General features: G+C 41.4%; 1 protein-coding gene across 5 annotated transcripts in view; it reads left to right on the forward strand.

Moving 5' to 3' along the window:
- The window catches only part of IMMP1L (inner mitochondrial membrane peptidase subunit 1), a 68,289-nt gene that overhangs the window by 34,676 nt on the left and 12,302 nt on the right, over window positions 1–21,311 (forward strand). For all 5 annotated transcript variants that reach the window (XM_038405578.2, XM_043516906.1, XM_043516907.1 and 2 more), the window contains 3 exons: window positions 3,673–3,806; window positions 4,653–4,741; window positions 5,769–5,895. In XM_038405578.2, coding sequence (XP_038261506.1) covers window positions 3,702–3,806; window positions 4,653–4,741; window positions 5,769–5,895 — 321 coding nt within the window. In that variant the 5' untranslated portion in view covers window positions 3,673–3,701. The remainder of the gene's footprint in view (window positions 1–3,672; window positions 3,807–4,652; window positions 4,742–5,768; window positions 5,896–21,311) is intronic.

A 21,311-nucleotide genomic window follows, 5' to 3' on the forward strand; every position in this document is an offset into this window, starting at 1 on the left:
TATTGTAGGAGATAAATATTGCTATTGCAACTTTTGCTAGAAATGTTGTGGTCATTAATTCACACTTGTCATATGACTCTAATCGATCTGCCACCACTCAGTCTTCCTTTTATCACCTTAAAAACATTTCTAGGCTAACAGGCTTTCTCTCTGTGGAATCAAGGCTTTAGTACATACTTTAAAATATTCTAGGTTGATTAAAGCCAAATCACTTTTCTGGGTCTCCAGAATAACTCTTAATGAAACTGCAATTAGTTCAAAATGGAGTTGTTCAAGTATCAGTTTACCGAAGGTCTTCTGCACATACTGTGTTCTAGACATTGCATGCACCAAATTAGGCAAATAATTGATGTTAAGATTTTGCTAGATGATCTACAAGGTTTTTCATGATTTGATTCCTTTATAAATTAGTGAATTTCTACCCTTTTATACACTATCTTGGCCACTAGTTGTGAAAAAGGTTTTGTTGGTAATTTCACCATATGACTGAAATCTTTTTGGTTACATTCAGATTCACAGTTGTGAAATTTGTTACCTGGCTATATTAAGTATACTAAATCATTGCTCATTTAAATTTACCATGATGGCGATCTTTGATATGAAAGGTGTTAAGCAAATGCTTTTGGAATAAGAAACTACAAGAAAAAAAATTTCAAAATATTTTTGTTGACATTCTGCTTTTTATTTATCTTTACAAGTAAATACTAAATACAAAGCAAATCTAGACTTTAGTTCTATCTTTATTCAAGTAAAAAACCCCCATTGATTTCTATGGGAGTTTTGCTCAAATAAAATACACAGTGTTTAACCTTATGTTAATGTAATCCTATGTTTCCCCATTTAAAATTGTGTCATAAAATACAGAAGTGAAGATTCATACATCAGTGTTAACTAAGCCCGAATGCAGATAGATAATATTTTTTTATTTCTTTATTTTATCAAACATGTAGCATAATGGTTTGTTTTTTTTAAAATTAATGCACTATAACAGAGGGGGAGAAATCCTGGCCCGACTGAAGTCAATGGTAAAACTCCCACAGTCTTTAAAGGGCCAGGATTTCATCCAAAATGTGGAGTTTCGTTGAGTTATGTTCCTATAGAAGCCTCTATTTCTTGTTTTTTAAAATAAATTTATCTGTGGAAATGTCACACTGCATTACCTTAATATTTTAAAATCTGTTTACTTGATAATTTTGGGAGTGGGAAAGAGGGGGGTAGGAAAGAAATGTACATGGTACCATAATTACATTTCAGTAGTTTTAATTCGGTTTAAAAGTTGGCACTTTCTCTCCTGGTTTGACTAGAATTTTCTTGCAAGGCTGGGTCAACAGAGCAGCAGAATATCTGTTTATATAGTGTTGTCTATATTTTGGTAAACTAGAATTATAGAAATTTAAGGTATTGATCAGTATAGGCTTTCTTATTTACTTAAATAGGAGCTCTGTGGAAAACTGAGAATTTCAATATTACTGTATTGAACAATGCACCAAAAATAAGGACTCACCCAAAAGCTTCAGGATTCTCAATTTTTTTTCATATCCACAATTTTATTATTTTCCTGGTGTCTAAATAAAGCCTTGTTAACAAGCGTGGGGTGCTTTTTTCCAGTCAGATTGATGCATTCTCCCTCATATTAGGTCTAGTCACGGCAACCCTTACTCATGTGAATGGTCCCTCTGGGTATGTGTACACAGCAAAAAACAAAACTGTGGCAGTGAGTCTCAGACTTGGGTTTGCACTGTGGTACTGAAAGTAACAGCGTAAGCATTCCCACTTGGACTGGAGCTCAGGATCTGAGATCTGTCCCCCTTGCCAGGTTTCAGAGCCCAAGCTCTAATGCAAGTCTGTAGACTCAGGCTCTGAGACCTGCTGCCAGCGGTTGTTTTTTGCAGTGCAGTGTACCCACTGAAGTCACCTTTAAAGGACAGATTGATTACTTCAGTTTCCTGTGGTGAATTGGGCCATAAATGTTTGTCATTGCTAACAAAAACAATTCTCTCTTTGGTTGTGAAGTGTTTCTTATTAAAACTAAAATGTAATGCCAGCACTTGAAAAAGAACTGTGGTTAAGATACAATCTCTTTATTTGATTAAAAAAATCACATCAGTATTCTGTAAATACACTTTCATAAACTTACAGACTGCTTTTAAAACATAAAATCAGACCTGTTCCCTGTTTCAAAGACTTTACAGTCTAAAGTTGTGAACACTTGTTTTGACTTCAGATCTGAGGGCACCAATTGCTTCTCAAGAGGTACTCATCACCTTGTAGGATGGAGCCCTAAGAAGTTACACAAGACATAGATGTCTTTCAGTAAGGTAGTAGAAAATATTTCATGGTATCCAATATGAAGATCATTTTAGCTGAGAAATAAGCATTTTATAGTAAAAGTTAGCTGTTAGGTCCTGATCCAACAAAGAATTTAACCATGTGCTTAAATGCTTTGCTGGATTGTGAAAAATGCCACTTATAACACACCACTAATTTTAATAAAGTGAATACATATATTCTCTCTCTGATATACTGGTACTCTCTTATATCCTAAATTCATTCAATGTGGTGGATGCCACCTGTATGGATGACTGGTAGTAATCCAAGTGACAGCGAATCCAGAAGCAGAGATTTTATGCCCAGTACCACCACCTCCTCTCCTGACTTGCAGGCTTCCCCAGTTCTCACTGAAAGAAGCTGGTTCATCTGTGCTGAGGCACCATCTTCCTTCCTGGTCTCAGTGGAGCTTCAGAAAATGGACCAGAGTAGAACAAAACAAACTCCTCCCCAGAAAAATGATAGCTGAAACTGTCCCTTCTATGTGCTTCTCCTCTGCAGTCTTTGGCAGTGAGTTCATTCCACCCCAGAAATAAAACAAGAAATGCTGTATTCTCAAATCTTTTAGCTGGGGTAGTGTGTGAAGAGAGAGCTGGTCTTTAGCTTATGCAGAACTCAAATCATTCAGGTTTTTTAGAGCAGAACGAACACCTTGAATTGCACCATGGCAGCCTCTTGGGTCAGGTATTATGTTCTCTGTGGGCTACCACTTCTGCACTAGCTGAAGTTTACAAGTGGTTTTCAGGTGTAGCCCCAAATGAAGTGCTTTGCTGTAGTCCAGTATCCAGGTGAGAAGCAAATAATAACTGTGCCAAGTTCCACATCTGAAAGGAATGATCACAACCTTTCCGTTAAGTACAGATAGAAAATATACTTGTGACCAGTGATATCTGGACATCCAGCAAGAAAGCCCAGGTGCAAACTTGTGTAACAAAAGCCCCAGCCCAGGGAGCAGAAATTTTTTGCCATTTCCTGCTATTATTTCCCCATGCCTAAACCACTTTCCCTTATTTCAGCTGCCCACTAGTTCTCATCCAAACCATTTCAGTTACATGCTGGGCAATCAGTCAACTGCACTTTCTTCATCCAGTGAAATAGTCATAGAGCTGTGTATTAGCCATACACTGTTGGGATTATAGTTCAAACAGCACACTATTCGAAACCACAAGTGCTGTTCATCTCAATGGGTTAATATTTCCATTATTTCTAATAATTTGTTCCTTCTCATTAATTTGAAATATTACATATGACTGCTGTTTTAAAAATAGAACACATTGAGCAACTACAACTTTTTTTTTAAAAAAGTGTATTGACTAATTATGTACCTTTTATTAATTACTTTAGGGCCAGCTGCACAACAGTAACACTGTGCTATGCTTCGAGATGTCATGGGAAAAACCTTTCGACTTCTGGGGTATACCATTCAATATGGCTGCATAGCACACTGTGCCTTTGAGTACCTTGGAGGAATTGTTGTGGTAATTTACATTTTCATGCTAATAAGGATAATGCGTTTAATCAGAACTTTATTATAATAGTGGAAAGTTTTAGTATTATCAGCAGTTTAACATCATGCTTCATTTTTGCAGATACAACTTCTAAGTCTGTTAGTGTCCAGTTTTTTTGTTTGGTTTTTGTTTTGGATTAACTGAACAGCCACTTCCTGGCTGCAGGAGTTGTGGCCTCATGAAAATTATATCTTCTCATTACAGGCCTAATATACCAAAGTACTTAGCTCTTCAAGTTCCACTGAAGCCAATGACAGTTAAAGGCATTGAGCACCTTGCAGAAAGTTGGGACCACAAATAGCTCTTTAAAAAAGCATTTTTTCCTGATCCTGTTCTTAGCTCTACCAGCACTAAACCTAGTAAACTTGGCACCCCAGAAATTGGTGGTAGTTGAAGATGTAGAGCTGCTGTCACAACTTCTTTGCCACTCCCCCTCATAATGGCTGAGGAAAGGAGCCAGGCAGGAGGACCCTGCAGATCCTCCCCACAACTTCCTGATGATCATTGGCTGCTGTAATGGCTTTGGGATTGTTTGCAGCTGGTGCAGCATAGAGCAATTTTTTTTGGAGATCAGAATAGACTGATGCACAATGTATTGATATTTCCATAACACTTAAGTTGTGGGAGCTCAAAAGGAACCTTTATACATTCCCTTTTCAAATGTGTCTTGTACTCCTTGGCCACAGCTAAGGATCTAGTCTATTGTTTCCCCCCAAATTATAGCTTTTTGGTGACTTGTTTGCAAATAATTTAATCTCTTAAGTATTATACAAGTTAAAATATTTTTCAAATAGTAATTTTTGTTTAAATTTACAGTGTTCTGGACCTTCAATGGAACCAACAATTCAAAATTCGGACATTGTCTTTTCAGAGAATCTTAGCCGCCATTTTTATTGCATTCAGAAGTATGTTGCTTTGTTTAGTTTTCTACAGTTTGTCATGATAATGAATATCTCTCTGTCCATTGCCTTTCCAGTGTATTCCCTATGGCAACTCACTGTCTCTTGTCTTTTTTCCTGTTTTCATCTTGTTTTAATTGTTTTTTGTAAGTGCCAGTATCATTTCACTTTTTCTGTAGAAGGGAAGACAGATTAAAAGTTTTGCTTTTAGTCACACGATACAAGATTACTTCACTCAGAGTTCTCCTGGGACGTAGTACATGTCACTTTTGGAATTTAGGCCAAAAGGTTGAAAATCCCTTGTGTCTTTCCAACCACGTTTCTCAGACGAGCATCAAACTGAATAAGACTTCCTATTTTTCATTTATCTTGTCCCATATGTTGAGCTGCTAGTATTGTTGTTTCCAAGCAGGAAGTTAGGGGAGAGATTCTCACCAGAAATGATGAAAGTATCATTTATTATATTGTCCCTATGCCACCTTATTATTTTATGGAGCATGCATGTGCACATAGTGGTCATTAGCCACATAAAAAACAAGGCTCTTGCTCTGACTGTTGTAGTTTACAATCTAATGCATGCAACTAAGTGATGATAGGGTAAACAGAAGTAATGCAGGGGATAACAGACTCTTGGAAATAGACATTGGAAGGTTTCCTGAAAGAAGAGGGTTTTGCAGAGGATTTGAAGAAGGTTGGTGTACACAAGAAACTGGAGGCTGATCTATGTATAGTAGACAGCAAACACACTGGTGTAAATGGCTTTTACTTGTTCAGGGCATCGTCAGACGACGACCAGCAGTATTTTTGTTGTTCAAGTAGTATATATTGAATCTCTTCAAATGTGCTTTTTATATATAGAATAATTGGTCCTTTTAGCTGAGTTGTCATGGGAAAAAAATGGAGATTATAGGCAGTGGTTCTCAACAAGAAATACGTATTTTTTTCAATTCAATGACTATTAATTATTAGTTGTGTATATATTCATCCAAAGAGTGTCCTATACTGACATTTCTTTACAATTTGTTCCCCCCAGAGGTGATATTGTAATTGCAAAAAGCCCAAATGACCCAAAATCAAATATCTGTAAAAGAGTAATTGGCTTGGAAGGAGACAAAGTCTGTATAAGCAGTCCTTCAGATTTCCGTAAGAGTCACAGTTATGTAAGTATAACTTTCTATTTTGTAAATCATATCAAGGATTACTTAATATGCAGTCAACATTATTAAAGTAGAAGCTGCTACTTCGTATTTAAATACTGATAATTCTTGACGATGTGTAGCTGACTTTTCTTATGAAATTTTGATTCTTAATGTGCATTCTTGTTCGCTGTATGTCAGTCAGTCTTCAGAATGGGCATCTTCCATAGTTCTTGAGTACTAAAAAAATGAAATGCTGGAACTGCCAGGCCCAGCTCCAAACTGTGAAACGAGAGATGGCGGCTCGGTAACCTGGGTGGAACCAAGGGGGACTCCCTCAACCTGGGTCTCAGCTGCAGGTTACTGAGCTGCCACCTCTCCTTCCAGAGTGGGCCCAGAAGTGGAAGAGTTGGAAGAGGCAGCATGAAGAGCTGTTATCTCTGCCTCATCCACCTCTTCCACTTCCAGGCCCACTTCAGAAGGAGAGGTGGCTGTTTTCTTTCTCCTTCTGGAGTGAGGAGCAGGGTCAGAAGTACTGGAATGCTATTCCAGCTCCTCAAAAAAGGGCTGGAACATTGTTCCTGAGCATTCCAGCATAATTCAATCCTCCATATCTATAGCAACTGGAGAGAGACCAGATCTTTACTCTGTTCTTTGCTTGGAACTGCCTTTCTGGAAGAACTTTCCAGAATTTTCTGCCTCCAAATGTACAGATGGCAGATTCAAGGACTCCCTTTTATAGTAGAGCTTTTCTCAGTACTTTGAAAATAACTTTGACTAAATTTCACACTGGTTTCTCATTGGCTTCTAGGAGTTTCGCTGCAAAACTACTAATTTTTTTCCATTTACTTTTCTGAGGAAGCACTTTGTCTTAACCCTCTGTCTGAGACAGCAACAGGAAGCAGAAGGGCAAGAAAAGTTCCCCCTTGCTCTCACCATTTCCCAACTAGCATGTTCTCCTAGGAAATCCTTAAACTTCATTGCAAGGCTCTGCTGTAAATAATTTGAGTTAAATAGCACTGTAAAACTTTTATCTCACTAGTGTCCATAGCTGAAAAATACTATCATTCTGGAATATTCTTCTTGTAGGGCAGTCCACAGCTTGGGCTCAGAGCAAAGATTTGGTCTCCCTTCAGTTCCTATGGAGACCGGAAATGTCACTGAAAAGACTCTCTGATGGTTTTATAAAAAAAATTCACAGGTAAGACACCATTCTCCTTTATCCCATAAATTATAGTGAACAATGTTTTCTGAGACTAAGGGCTTGATCCTGTGAAGTGATTAGGAAACTCAACTGCCACCAAAGATAGATCTCAAAAGTAGTTAATAGTTTACCTAATACTTTGTTACATATTATACATTAATATATTCGGTCTTTTAAAATTTATCCTGGTAAGTGTACTGTACTTTGGTACATCTCAGTTTGTTGTATTAGGCTATGTGTGTATGTAGTATGTATTGTATGTATATTGTATTAGGCTATGATTGAATATACAATCAGTACATTCAGTCATAAACTCTTTAATGAGCAAAGACTATTAATCATGTTGAATATATGTTGTATTTGTTAGACTGCCAAATTCATTTCCCAGGAAAATTTTAACATAACCTTACAGTATTTTAATAATTCCCAATAAATAGTCCAATGTGATGGTGTTTTTATTTTTATTAAAATGTACTGCTTTTTCTCCTTTTATGGGGGCAGGCTTTGCAACACTTAACCTTCTTTTTGGCTAAACTGTTTGTAAGCCTGTTCGTGGGGGCGAGTCATGACACATTGAGTGACTTGCGAAGCAAGAAATACTAAGGATTGAGCAAATTAGTCTCTCTCTCTCTCTCTCCCCCCCCCCCCCCGCCTTTCTTGGATTCTGGTGTCCACCAACTAATGGCTAGATGTTATAGTAAGCTTAAGTAGAGACACTAGTCTGATACCAGTAGAATCTGTGTAGCATCTTTATCACAGTTGAGACTTCAGTTGCCTCTAGGAGGCTGCTGACCCTGTGAGCCAAAAAGAAATTTCCTCCTATCCATTTCAGTAGAAATTGTGTTCAGCTTGCATCAGCCAGAAGTTACTGTTGGAATATCTTACAGATTCTAAGCTTGTGATCTCTGTGCTCATCAGTACCACTATACCTGAGATCTAAAACCTAAGTGTGTTCTCAAATCTAGTTCTACTACCTTCCCTAAATTTGTTCTTGAATTCACTTTTGTGTGTAAATGGGGAGGGGGGAAAGGGATCCTTTATTACTAGGCATTGTTATCACTTTCAAAACAGTGCTTCTTTCAGAAATGGAGGGAAGAAAAGAGAGGAAGATAGCTGCTGATCACAAGATCGCACCCCATCAGAATAGTGAATCTGTAGTTTGAAATAGTATATTTTCCTTTCTTGTTCATTTCCCTTTGGCATGTTCAAGCATTGCAAACAAGTATTTTACCTTTTTTAATACAAGTTCCATCAAAAATGTATCATAAATCAAGTTGACTAAAACAAAAAATTTCATTCTCGTTTGCAAGACTCTCAAGCCATGTCCATATTATGAATTGCTAGGCTCCTACACCTCTCCTTCCCATCCCATCCACCAGAGTACTTGTGATGTTAATGATCTCAAACCAGCATTCATATTTTTTTTTATAGTAATGGCCTTTTCTCTTTTCCCAGGCATTTTCTTAAATTATTGAATTTAAGATTTAGAAGTTACTTTTTAGCTATAAATTAAGTCTGGCAGGAAATAGACTATTCACAAAATTTCAGATATTTGGACAAATGCATAGTAGTAAAGAATATCAACACTTACGATGCAGTGAAATTGAGTCATGACATATTAATCCTTATTAAATATGTAGTTAATTTAAAATTTTTACAAATGAGAGAGAGCATTTTCTGACAATGACCAACAACAGTATAACCAGACAGCTACAGGAACTGGAAAGTTAAAATGAAAACTGGGTGAAAGTCCACAAATATGCTTTGAATTGCCCCACAATGAAATCCTTCTCTCCCTGTTTCTACTTCTTGGTTCTCTGAAGACATTCCAGAATGTCAGCATTATAACATCAACTACTAGAAGTCTCACTGTAACAGGTGATATCTGATGTCACAGAATGTTGGCATTCTGGGATATCTTCAGAGACTCAAAGTATCAAAAAGGGTTTATAATTGCAAAAATGTTTTATAGTGTAAGTGGAAACACTTATTTCTGTGTAGAATAATCCATATTCATAATCTATTTCTGGACTTACCCTGAAAAGCAAAAATAAAAATTCAGTTATTTGTATGAACACTAGAGCCATTTGCTCCAGTACTCTAAAAGTTCACCCATCATCATGTGTAAACAGTGATTTATTTAACATTAGAAAACTTTCTCACTGAGAATTTTACAATAGAATTTTAGACACAGTAATTTGCTTAGCCAGTATTTTTCTATGTTATATTTGTATTTGAATAAGAGATTTCCCCCCCCACACAATCTAGTTTCTCCTGCTTGATCATTGCACTGAAGTCATAATGTTATATTTGACTTGACATTCTTTAATTATAGATATAATTGCAATACCCTCTGACGCACACTGTCACTGAATGTTGCCCCTCAGTCTCAAATTCAATACAGGATCAAATAAGATCTTTAATATTGCTGTAGGACTCCTAGCTTCTAGATTTCCTGACTTTTACATGCTCTAAAACACTTAGCTTTATTATTGTATTATTTTTTTTTCCATTTAGTTTACTGATATGAGAATGTTTTAGTAAAATGATTTTTAAAACTCCATTTCTAAAGGGTGAATTATCCAAGGTTGTACTTTGCCTCTTATCATGAAAGAAAAACAGATTTACAGGGGCATTTCTTTCTGAAAACATACTGATCACAAATATGTTTCTGAGCTGGCTGGCTTTGACATCAGGATACACCTCAACATTAAAATTTTTTTAAGAATGTGGGTATATATATTCTTTGAGTGCTTGTTCATGTCAGTTCCAGTCAGGTGTCTGCGTGCGCATGTGCACAGTAGCTGGAAGGTTTCAGAGTAGCAGCCATTTTAGTCTGTATCTGCAAAAAGAAAAAGAGTACTTGTGGCACCTTAGTGAGCTGTAGCTCACGAAAGCTTATGCTCAAATAAATTTGTTAGTCTCTAAGGTGCCACAAATACTCCTTTTTTTAGTAGCTGGAAGATTTTTTCCCTAACAGCAACCCTAGGGTCGGCCTGGGTGCCCACTGGAGTCATGCCTTCATGGCGCCCAATATAGAGTCCTGCGAACCCTACACCCCCTCAGTTCCTTCTTATTGCCAGTGACAGTAGCTGGAACTTCCCCTTGCTCTTCTCTTGCTTTGGCAAGTGAATTAGCAGTGCTTTATATGCTGTACATAGTTAGTTTCCAGTAGTTAGTATAGTGTAGTAGTTCTTTATAAGTGTCAGTTATCGGGGGTTCCTCCCCGTTCCCCCCCACATTTGTTACTGGGGCATGCCACTATACCCGAGCTTTGACTTGCCAGATTTGCGCGAAGCACATGCCAAAAAGTGATCCTCACACCTCCTGCTTACGGTGCCTGAAAGACCACTGCAAGATCTGTCAGGAATTCCGACCAAGAACCATTCAGTAGAGAAAGCAGAGTCTCAAAATTCTCCTTATGGAGGTAGCTCTCTGACCTCAGTCAGATCCAGGCGCTGCGGATCTTGCTCCCAGCACATTGTCTTCAGCACGAAGCGTTCTGTTCTGTCTTTGAAGGATCTGGTGTTGAAGAAAGATGCTGACAAGGAAGCTCGGCACCATCATGGAGCCTCTCAGGAACATTCCAGCCTTCAGCACTGGTCCCAATCGCCAGCACAGAAGGAAAAAAGGTCAGAGAGGCTGATCTCCCTTGGCAAGACCCAGGGACCAGCCACCAGTGGCACCTCAGTCAGGCCATGGCTTGGGGACTCAGAGTGGGACTCCTGCCCAAGCGAAGCAGTCGAGTCCGGGCCCGTCTCACTCACCACACCCATGGGAGCATCTACCATTCCCGTCCACCCCAGAGACTTCCGAGGTGGTGCAGGACCTAATGAGGCTCACGGCTCTGTTCTTGCCGCCAAGACAGGAGAGCGTCTTGGCACCACAGGTTCCATCCCAGCACCCTGTGCAGTCAAAGGGAAAGCTGGGGATGATAGCACACCAATCCCCATCGCTTTGGCACCCTTTTTCTCCAGTACTGCCATCCATGGAGCGCAGTTGGTTCCCTGCTTCTCAACGCTCTACCTCAAAAAGAGCACTGCCATCCTGGTCCTCCTACTCGGAGTCAGACTCATACTGCTCCGATTATTGCAGGAACAGAAGATCCTCCTCATGGCACCATATGCGGTCATGCCCAAAGCAGTGGGCCCCTCAATGGCTAAATCCACCGCAGTGGCTCTTTTGGACTTTATGGGCTTTCCATCAAGCCCAGGGTCGGAGACAGGCATTCCACTTGGGTGAAACATCAGTGGCATCTGCAACGTTCGTTCCGCCACCGGAGCCAGTGCCTCGATCATTAACACTTGTACCGTCTGTGGCACTGACATTGACCACTTTGGCACCGGAGGCATCAGCGGCCCCCATGTGGCTATGGCGCACAATGCACCCTCAACATCAGCACCAACACTGCCTCCATCATTGGCGCTGGCTGCAACGGCGCCTACAGGAACCCCAGCGCACATGCTGCACCAGGCACTGGCACTGGTGTGGGGCCTGGCGTCGGCACCGACACTCGTCCCTGTCACAACACTGGGACCAGGCCAACTTACCGCAGTTCCCACGGGGTCAAGAGATCCCTCGGGTGGGGATGGTAGGGAAGAACCATCTCCCCTGGTGGTCTCCTCCTCCTCACCAGATGAGGCCCTAGCTTGCACTTCAGTAGCCCCAGATCTGGAAGACTCCAGCGTGTTGCAGTAGCTGCTGTGCTGGGCATTAAGGCAGAGGAAGTTGTGGATGATGTGGACCCTATGGTGGACATCCTGGCTCCCTCCAGCCCTGCCTGTATCGCCTTACCACTGATAAAGACAATCACGGATATGACCATTACCCTTTGGCAGACCCCTGCCGCGCAGTCACCTACGGCCAAGCGCAATGAGCACCGGTACTTTGTGCCCTCCAAGTACTTTGTGTCCACCTCTATTCCCACCCTCAGCCTGATTCCCTAGTGGTGGATGACACTAACCAGTGTGAGAGGCAAGGATTTCAAGGCCCTTCGCCCAAGAATAGGGATGCCCAAAAATTAGACCTTTTTCAAGCGAAAGGTTTACTCCACAGGGGGACTGCAGCTCCAAATATCCAACCAGTAGACCATCATTAGCAGGTACTCCTACGGTGCCTGCTTGGTGATGGCTAAATTTACGGAGTTGCTCCCTCAGAGTCTCACGCTGAATTTTTGCCTTTCGTTGAGGAACAAAGACTGAGCTCCAGAGCGTCCCTTGAGGCAGCACCTGACTGGGCAGATGCTGCAACTAGTTATGGCTACTGGAGTGGCCAAGAGAAGGGGCTCATGGCTCCAGGTTTCTGGCCTCCCCTATGAGGTATAGCAGACCAACCAAGACCTGGCCTTTGAGGGTGAGACTCTCTTCTCAGAGAAGATGGACAAAAGGCTAAACAGTCTTAAAAATTCCAGAACTACCCTCAGGTCCCTGGGCTGCTATACTCCTTGAACACAGCTGTGACACTTCCGTCCGCAACCCCAGCAGTGGTTTGGTCAACAGAACTGCCAAGACAGGTCCAGAAGGAGGAATTGGAACGGCAGGAGAAGGCTGCGTCAACCCTCTGACCAGGGCTCGGGACATCCCAAGCCGATTCTGGGGCCAAGCCAGCCTTTTGAAGGTACACTCGAGGATGGTGTACCACACCTGACAATGGATCCTTCCCACCTTACCTTCTCATCCCGACTATCTCCTTTGTACCATGCATGGTCCCATATCACCTTGGATCGATGGATGCTCCACATGGTAGAGAGGGGATACTCCATCCAATTCTGTTTCTTTCACCCCCCTTCCCTCTTCAGGGACCCTTCTCACGAGCAGCTCCTTATCCAGGAGGTGCAGTTGCTCCTATCTTTAGGGGCAGTGGAGAAGGTTCCTCAGGAGCACCAGGGCAAGGGCTTTTATTTCCTAATACTGAAAGCCAAAGGCGGCCTCAGGCCCATCCTGGACCTGTGAGAACTCAACAAGCTTGTGAAGAAACTCAAGTTCCGCATGGTCTCTCTGGCCTCCATCATTCCCTCATTGGATCAGCAGACTGGTATGCCACCCTTGACTCAAAGGACGCATACTTTCATATCGCGATCACCCAGCCCCACAGGAAGTACCTCAGGTTTGTGATGAACAACACCCACTACCAATTTACAGTCTCCCCCATTCGGCTTGTCAGCAGTGCCTCGTGTTTTCACCAAGTGCATGGCAATTGTTGCTGCTTTTCTGCGCAGGCACTGGGTACAGGTGTTTCCTTATCTCGATGACTGGCTGATCAAGGGCTGCTCCAAGACCCAAGTGGAAGCTCAGGTCAGATTCATCAGAGCCACCTTCAACAATCTGGGTCTCCTTCTAAACAAAGCGAAATCGACTCTGTCCTCCGTCCAGAGGATAGAATTTAAATGGGCAATATTGGACTCGGCCCAGGCCAGGGCATACCTGCAGCAAGCAAGTTTTCAGGCCCTGACCAATATCATTCGAGGCCTCAGACAGTTTCCCACCACCACATCAAGAAACTGCCTGACGTTTCTCAGACACATGGCTGCCTGTACCTATGTGGTACAGCATGCCAGGTTCAGGCTTCGACCTCTTCAGTCATGGCTCGTGTCAGTGTACCGCCCTGCCAGGGACAGCTTGGACAGAATAGTGACCCTGCCTCACCTGGTTCTTGACTCCCTTCTGTGGTGGCTCGACCCTCAGGAAGTATGCTCAGGGATCCCCTTCACCAGTACGGAGCCATCTCTGTTGCTAATGACGGACGCATCACACTTGGGCTAGGGAGCACATCTAGGAGACCGTGGGACTCAGTGTCTCTGGTCTCAGGCCGATCTGGCTCTCCACATCAATGTCAGAGAGCTGAGTGGTATGCCTGGCGTGCCAGACCTTCCGGGCATACTTAACGGGACAATGTGTATCTGTCATGATGGACAACACCACAGCAATGTTCTATATCAACAAACGGGGGTGCACATTCCTGAGTGCCAGGAAGCTCTCATGCTGTGGGACTTCTGTGTAGAACCTCTAATACACTTGCAAGCATTGTAACCGCCCCCGGGTACAGAACGAGCTGGTGGACTACCTCAGCAGGTTGTTTCACAGCCACGAGTGGTCCCTTCACCCGGACGTCATGATTTCAATCTTCCAGAGGTGGGGCTTTCCCCAGACAGACCTATTCACCACGAGATACAACAGGAAGTGCCAGCAGTTCTGCTCCTTCCAAAATCACAGCCTGGGCTCCAGTGCAGATGCGTTCCTCCTCCAGTGGGGGGGTTGTCTTCTGTACGTCTTTCTGCCCATACCGCTCGTTCACAAGGTACTCCTTAAGATCTGGAGGGAACGAGCTCAGGTTATATTGATAGCACCAGCCTGGCCTCATCAGCACTGGTACACATCTCTCCTAGATATGTTCATGGAAGCCCTGATCACGCTGCCACTCTTCCTGGACCTTCTGACAAAAGATCATGGTCATCTTCAACATCCAAACCTTGAGTCACTTCTCATTGCGTGTATGCTCCATGGTTGAACCCAGTGGAGCTTTCCTGTTCAGACCAGGTTATACAGGTCCTCTTTGGCAGCAGAAAACTCTCTACAAGAGCCACATATCTTGCTAAGTGGAAGAGATTTTCAATCTGGTTGGCGCAGCACCATTCATCCCCGACACTACCATCAGTGCCTCTTATTCTGGACTACTTCCTACATCTGAAACAGCAGGGGCTTCCCTTATAGTCAATAAGGGTGCACTTAGCTGCCATCTCGCCTTTCACCTGGGTGAGGAGGGCTGCTCTGTGTTTGTGAACCCATGGTCACCCAGTCTTAAAAGAGCTCAACAGGCTATATCCTAACATCCATCAGCCTGTCCCAATCTGGGACCTCAACCTGGTCCTTTCTAGATGCATGAACCACCTTTTGAGCCCTTGGTGATGTGCTTGTGCTCCCTGCTCTACCTCTCTTACAAGGTGGCGGTCCTGGTGGTGATAACCTTGGCCAGGAGGGTATCTGAACTCAGGGCGCTAACCTCAGAGCCCCCTTATACCATGTTCTATAAGAACAAAGTGCATCTCAGACCTCATCCTGCCTTTCTCCTGAAGGTGGTATCGCAGTTTCACACCAACCAGGACATCTTTCTCTCAGTGTTCTACCCTAACCCGCATTCTAGCAGCAGGGAGCAAAGACTTCACTCACTAGATTTCTGCAGGGCTCTAGCTCTCTACATCAAGAGAACGAAGCTGTTCAGAAAATCAGTCCAGCTATTCGTGGCGGTGGCAGACAGAATGAAAGTCCTACCTGTGTCATCACAATGCATTTAGTCATGGATCACATCCCACATCTGTGAGTGCAACAACCTGGCGGGGGTTCCCACACCCCCGATCACTGCGCACTCCACAAGGGCACAGGTTTTATCAACAGCGTTCCTGGCACAGATCCCTACTAAGGAAATCTGCAGAGCAGCAACATGATCCTCCATCCACACTTTTACCACACACTATGCGATTGTGCAGCAGGCCAGAGACTATGTGGCCTTCGGATGAGCAGTGCTCCGAACGGTGGATGACTCCGACCCTGCCTCGTGTCACTACACCAGCAAAAGCACTTTATTGCCCATATCAGGTTCATCTACACAAGGAGGATTTTCTGTGTGCTGTACTTATTCCTGTGTAAGTGCTTGTGGGATTGGATCCTAAATCTACAGTGCAGTTGATGGTTATGATTTAGGCCCTGATTCTTCAAAGCACATAAGCACGTAATTGGGGCTATGTCTACACTGGCAACTGAATGACAAAACTTTTGTCTTTCAGAGGTGTTAAAAAACCACCACCTCCAGAAAGATAAAAGTTTTGCCAACAACAAGCTCTGTGTGAATAGCTTTGTCAGCAGGAGCGCTCTCCTGCTGACAATGCTAACACCGCTCGTTGGGGGTGGAAGCTTTTTGTCGGCAGGAGAGCTGACAAACAGTGGCTAGACCAGGGGTGGGCAAACTTTTTGGCCCGAGGGCCACATCGGAAATGCAAAACTGTATGAAGGGCCAGGAAGGGAAGGCTGTGCCTTCCCAAACAGCCTGGTCCCCTCCCACTTCCCACCCACTGACTGCCCCCCTCAGAACTCCTGACCCATCCAACCCCTCCTGCTCCCTGTCTCTTGACTGCACTGACCCCTATCTACACACCCCCACCCCCTGACAGCCCCCCCAGGACTCCCACGCCTATCCAACACCCCCCCCCCCGGGAGTCCCTGCCCCTTATCCAACACCCCCACCCCCTCGCTCCCCACACCTTTTACCATGCCGCTCAGAGTGGCAGGACTGGCTGCCGCGCGGCAAGCTGAGGCGGTGGGGGAGAGGGGACAGCAGGGGAGGGGCAGGACTGTCCCGTGGGCCATCGTTTGCCCACCTCTGGACTAGACTGTGGGCCTTTTAGCGATACAGCCCTGTTGCTAAAAGCTGCATAGTATAGACATAGCCTAAGTCTCATTGACTTCAACGAGGCTTCCGCATGTGTTTTAAAGTTAAGTGTGTGTTTAAGTGCTTTCTTACACCAGGGTCTTAACGGCATACTTGCTTCAAGGGATAGGTTAAATCAGGTGCATAAACCTCTGCCTATTTGCATAAAAAAGGAAAATGAACTTCCTGTATTCAGAGAACTCAATAAAAGGAAGCATAAGCTCTTAGAGAAATTAGTAACATGCAGTTTTTCTTATTAACGCGATGTAATATGAATAGTAGTTTGGTAATTGTCTTTCATTTATTAATAGAGGGAAATGTTAACAAATACATAGAGAAATAAATATACTTTATTATAGTGGATTATTTCAGTAAACACTTTCTTGTAAAGATTATTGTTTGCTACTTTATCATAAGAAAATGTGGTTTGACTTGTAAAGTATAAAAATTGAGTTTATTTGAGGTGACTCATCTGATATTTAAATGCATTATAAAACAAATAATCTTATTTAATTCAGTTAAATTACAAAATCTAAATCTTGAGAGTTAGTAAGAAAATGGCTTGCTAACAATTAAAATTTGGAATACTTTTTTTTTTAAAGTTATAACAAAACACTAGCCAATCATGATTTAAGTTTTCTAATTCCTTTTTGTAAAACTCTAATATGTAATCCAGGATTATAATTCAAATCCTGAATATCCTATTGTTGTTTTTGCCTTTGTTTTAATGTCATTTACCTTCGCTTTAATTTCTTTTGTACCATATGTTCTGTTACTGCAGCTCTTATTTACAAACTGAAAAAGTGAAAGGGAAATCAGAGTAAAACAGCTTGTACATCATAAGCCACCAATATGCTAAACCCTTGTGTCACTTAAACAGAAGTAGTACCTAATAATATCATTTAATACAGCTAAGGTCTGTAAATAAGGAACTTGCTTTTTGCAAGTTACAGTGATAAAAAGCTGAGATACAAATCCATTTCTCAGCAACACTCCCCTGATAATCAATCACAAAACACTGCTAATGCTGTGACTCTAGCTGATGTGGGGGAAATATGTTTACTTTGTATGGTTCATTGCGGAGATGACATGGGTCTTTCATCCTGTAGCTAACTCCAGAGCTAACATAATTCTGAAGATAATGTGCCTTATTATGTTTGCACATATGAGAAGTGGTCTTATTCAGAGCTGTTAAGTCTCAAACATAGTCAGTGTCAAATGTAGTGAGCACTTTTAATATGAACACTGAGAATAATTAAATGTTAATGTAAACAATATATTAGTTGCTGAGACCTAAAATTTCAAAAGACACTGTTAGTGATTTTAGGATAATTGTTTGGATGCTTAAATTGGTACATGGAGCAGTTTCAGAGACCGAGTTCTCAGCACTCTCTAGCAATCAGGCCTCTTTAAAGTGCGCCAGATTGTGCACTCAATAATTGAAAAACCTCAGATCACTAGTTCTTTGAGAACTTGTCCATACAGATCGCACTTTAAATGTATATGCCATATGAATGCAAGCCTGGAATATTTTAGCCAGCGGTATATTTCGTAGCTGAGCATGCCCCCTACATGCTCTTATGCCCCCTTCCCAAGAGCATAAAGGGCAGAGCAGCTCTAGTCATCACTATGTGTTGCAGCAAGATGGAGCTACACAGTGTCTTGTCTGCTTCCCCATTAGTATCTTAGATACTATTAGGACAGGGTTTTTAGATACTCTGTGTTGCTGCTTTTTAGTACAATGTTTTACTTGGTGCCCATTTGAAAAAAATATTTTAAAATTTACTTTTTCCTGACCCTTTTTGTATTGATAGTGCAGGTCATGGCTAAGTCTCTATCTCTGGACTTGAAAATCTGCCCTGCTTGCGAATCAGGTATGCCTGTGAGTGATGGGCGTACAGATTGTGGCTAGAGCTAGAGGGAATTTTTCAGTAAAACATTTTTTCATAGGAAAAGGCCATTTTATCAACACAGGAAAGAGATGGTTTCGATGAATTTCCTGTTTAAAAACATTTTGAAAAAGGTTTAAATATTGTCAGAACAACCTGCTTTGACATTTTCAAAATGAAATGGTCCATTTTTTGTTCAGAAATTTAAGTTATTTTATAGGGAGGTGAGTAAAAAGTATTGAAATTACTGAAACAAAACATGTTGTTTGACCCAGTCTGAATGTTTTTTCAGATTTTTGGTTTGCAAATTTTTTTGAGGTTTTGACTTTTGTCCTGATTCAAAATGGGAAAATGTTTCAAAATCTCAATGCTTGCAGAATGAGAAAAATGTTTCCTGCTCAGCTCAGCTTGTGATGCCCGCTTAAAAGTGTTTTTAATGGAGAAGTCAATGAGAGGAGTGTTTTAGACTCTGAAGTTCTTCCTCAGAATAGTCTGTTTTGAAACCTATGCTAGGAGCTACGAGGTCTTCTGCCTCCAAGAGACCTCTTGCTTCTCAAAAGCATGCTGATCATTCCCTTCCATCCTCCTCAAGTCAGTCAGTGGCTCCTGCTGCCTGAGGTAGGAAGTAACAGGGATTGTCTGATGTTGCTTTACAGTGTTCACCATCCCTGGTACTAGGCAAGAAAAAGTCTGTCTCATCATTTTAAGTTTCCAAGCCAGCTCCTTCCAAACTGGATAGGCACCATGTCTCTTCAGAACTTGGAATCCTGCTCTTCCCTTTGGTATCGCATCAAAAATCCACTGTTACTGACACTGCTACTTTGCAAAAAGAAAAGGAGTACTTGTGGCACCTTAGAGACTAACAAATTTATTAGAGCATAAGCTTTCGTGAGCTACAGCTCACTTCATCGGATGCATTTGGTGGAAAAAACAGAGGGGAGATTGATATACACGCACAGAGAACATGAAACAATGGGTTTATCATACACACTGTAAGGAGAGTGATCACTTAAGATAAGCCATCACCAGCAGCAGGCGGGGGAAAGGAGGAAAACCTTTCATGATGACAAGCAAGGTAGGCTATTTCCAGCAGTTAACAAGAATATCTGAGGAACAGTGGGGAGTGGGAGGGGGGGAGAAATAACATGGGGAAATAGTTTTACTTGAATAGAGACTGGGAATGGATGAGTCATTACACAAAGTAAAACTATTTCCCCATGTTATTTCTCACCCCCACCCCACCCCACCCCCCACTGTTCCTCAGATATTCTTGTTAACTGCTGGAAATAGCCTACCTTGTCTAACTCTCACTGAGGATCTGGGCCTCTGTGATTTAACATTGTTTCCTTTGAAGGTCATATGATGTCACATGGAATTTTAGTATTAAAATCTAAAGATAGGTCAAGATTTACAATCTTAGTTCTTCTGCCTAAACAATCAGATGACTCACATTTTGAGAAATTAATTCACAATATGAGTAAGCATTTAACTATAAGTAATTTCCAAAAATTGCACCATTGTCACTGTTCCTTATTATAACAGAACAGATCAGGGTCACGGAAGTGTGTTCAAATATATACCCATTTTATAGTGGGTTAGGAATGGTATATTTTATTCATAAGCAGCTCTTTCAGTAAAACCACTCAGTGTGTCAAATGAAATGAATAAAATATTCAAAAATACATATGAATTTAAGGAAAAATGGCTGCTGTTCTGTATCTGGAAATATAATATTTCAAATAATTCAGATCTGCAATAATGTTCAGTCATTCAGTAAATTTTCAGTTTCCAGTTCTCATATAACATTACCTGAAGAGAACCAACTGAATTTATACTTATGATTATCGATATCAGATCTACTATACATTGACTTCTCATGCACTTGTTACTACAGTGAGGATTTTTCCAGCGCAGAAGGAAAAGGATAACATGAATGTAGAGATTAAAACTGATTTCCAGTATTGGGTTCTGGTTCTTTTTAGTAGGTTTATGTCATTGTATTTTAGGCCACTTGGCAGCTTTAAGGTGAACAACCTTTATTGTTAACCCAGAAGAATGATGAATGCAATTAGGTGAGAAACAGTGTATGAATAGAGTATGCCCATTAAGCTATTTGATACCAACTTTGTTAGATATATGCTGCAGGTTATAGGATATTAAAGGATTAAGAAAAAATAAATTTTCATTTGTGAGACATGAAATATGCAGTACTAAAACAGAACTGTTGATCTTTTAGATCTTATGCTTTTCCTTAATTAGATGCAATTTACTTAATCAAATAAATAAATTTTATTAGTACTTAGTAAATGTGTCATTTGATATTGTAGGTTCTTTCATCATATTTCACTTTAATCAGGAAAGTTAACACCTGTGGTTTATTCACAAAAGCTTTTTTTTGTTAAATGAACACCCACAGGCAATGAAGCAATTACATTTGTTGCTTGTACCAAAGTAGGAGGCACTTAAATAGACCTCAGTAGGGATAGATGAGAACTTAGAGACTTTATTCTTTTGTCCAGCACTGAGATTAGCTCTTATAGTTCAAGAAGGAAGCCTCTGAAATGAAAAGAAAAAATGGGAATGATTTAGGGTTCTTTTTAAATTTAAAACTTTGATATTGCTCAAGGTGATTAGAATACCTGTGACCTTATGAAAGTTCAGCCTTTGAAAAGCACAGGCTATTGTAGAATTCTGAAAGAAGAGACCACAAGCACATGAGTATATAATTCTCTGTGCTTTTTATTTTAGAAAAAATACAGCTACTTAATTATTTCTGCATATTTACATGAATGCAAAAATGATAGAGAAAATCCGCTAAGGCAGTAAATGTTTCTTTTTAAAATTCTTTCAATGTTAGATGATTCCACCTTTGTTCATGTTGTACATAGCCCATTCCCACAGAAATCAATACAGGCACCTCATACACA

The sequence above is a fragment of the Dermochelys coriacea genome, chromosome 6 (genome assembly GCF_009764565.3).
Source record: "Dermochelys coriacea isolate rDerCor1 chromosome 6, rDerCor1.pri.v4, whole genome shotgun sequence".
In the NCBI taxonomy this organism is placed as follows: domain Eukaryota; kingdom Metazoa; phylum Chordata; order Testudines; family Dermochelyidae; genus Dermochelys; species Dermochelys coriacea.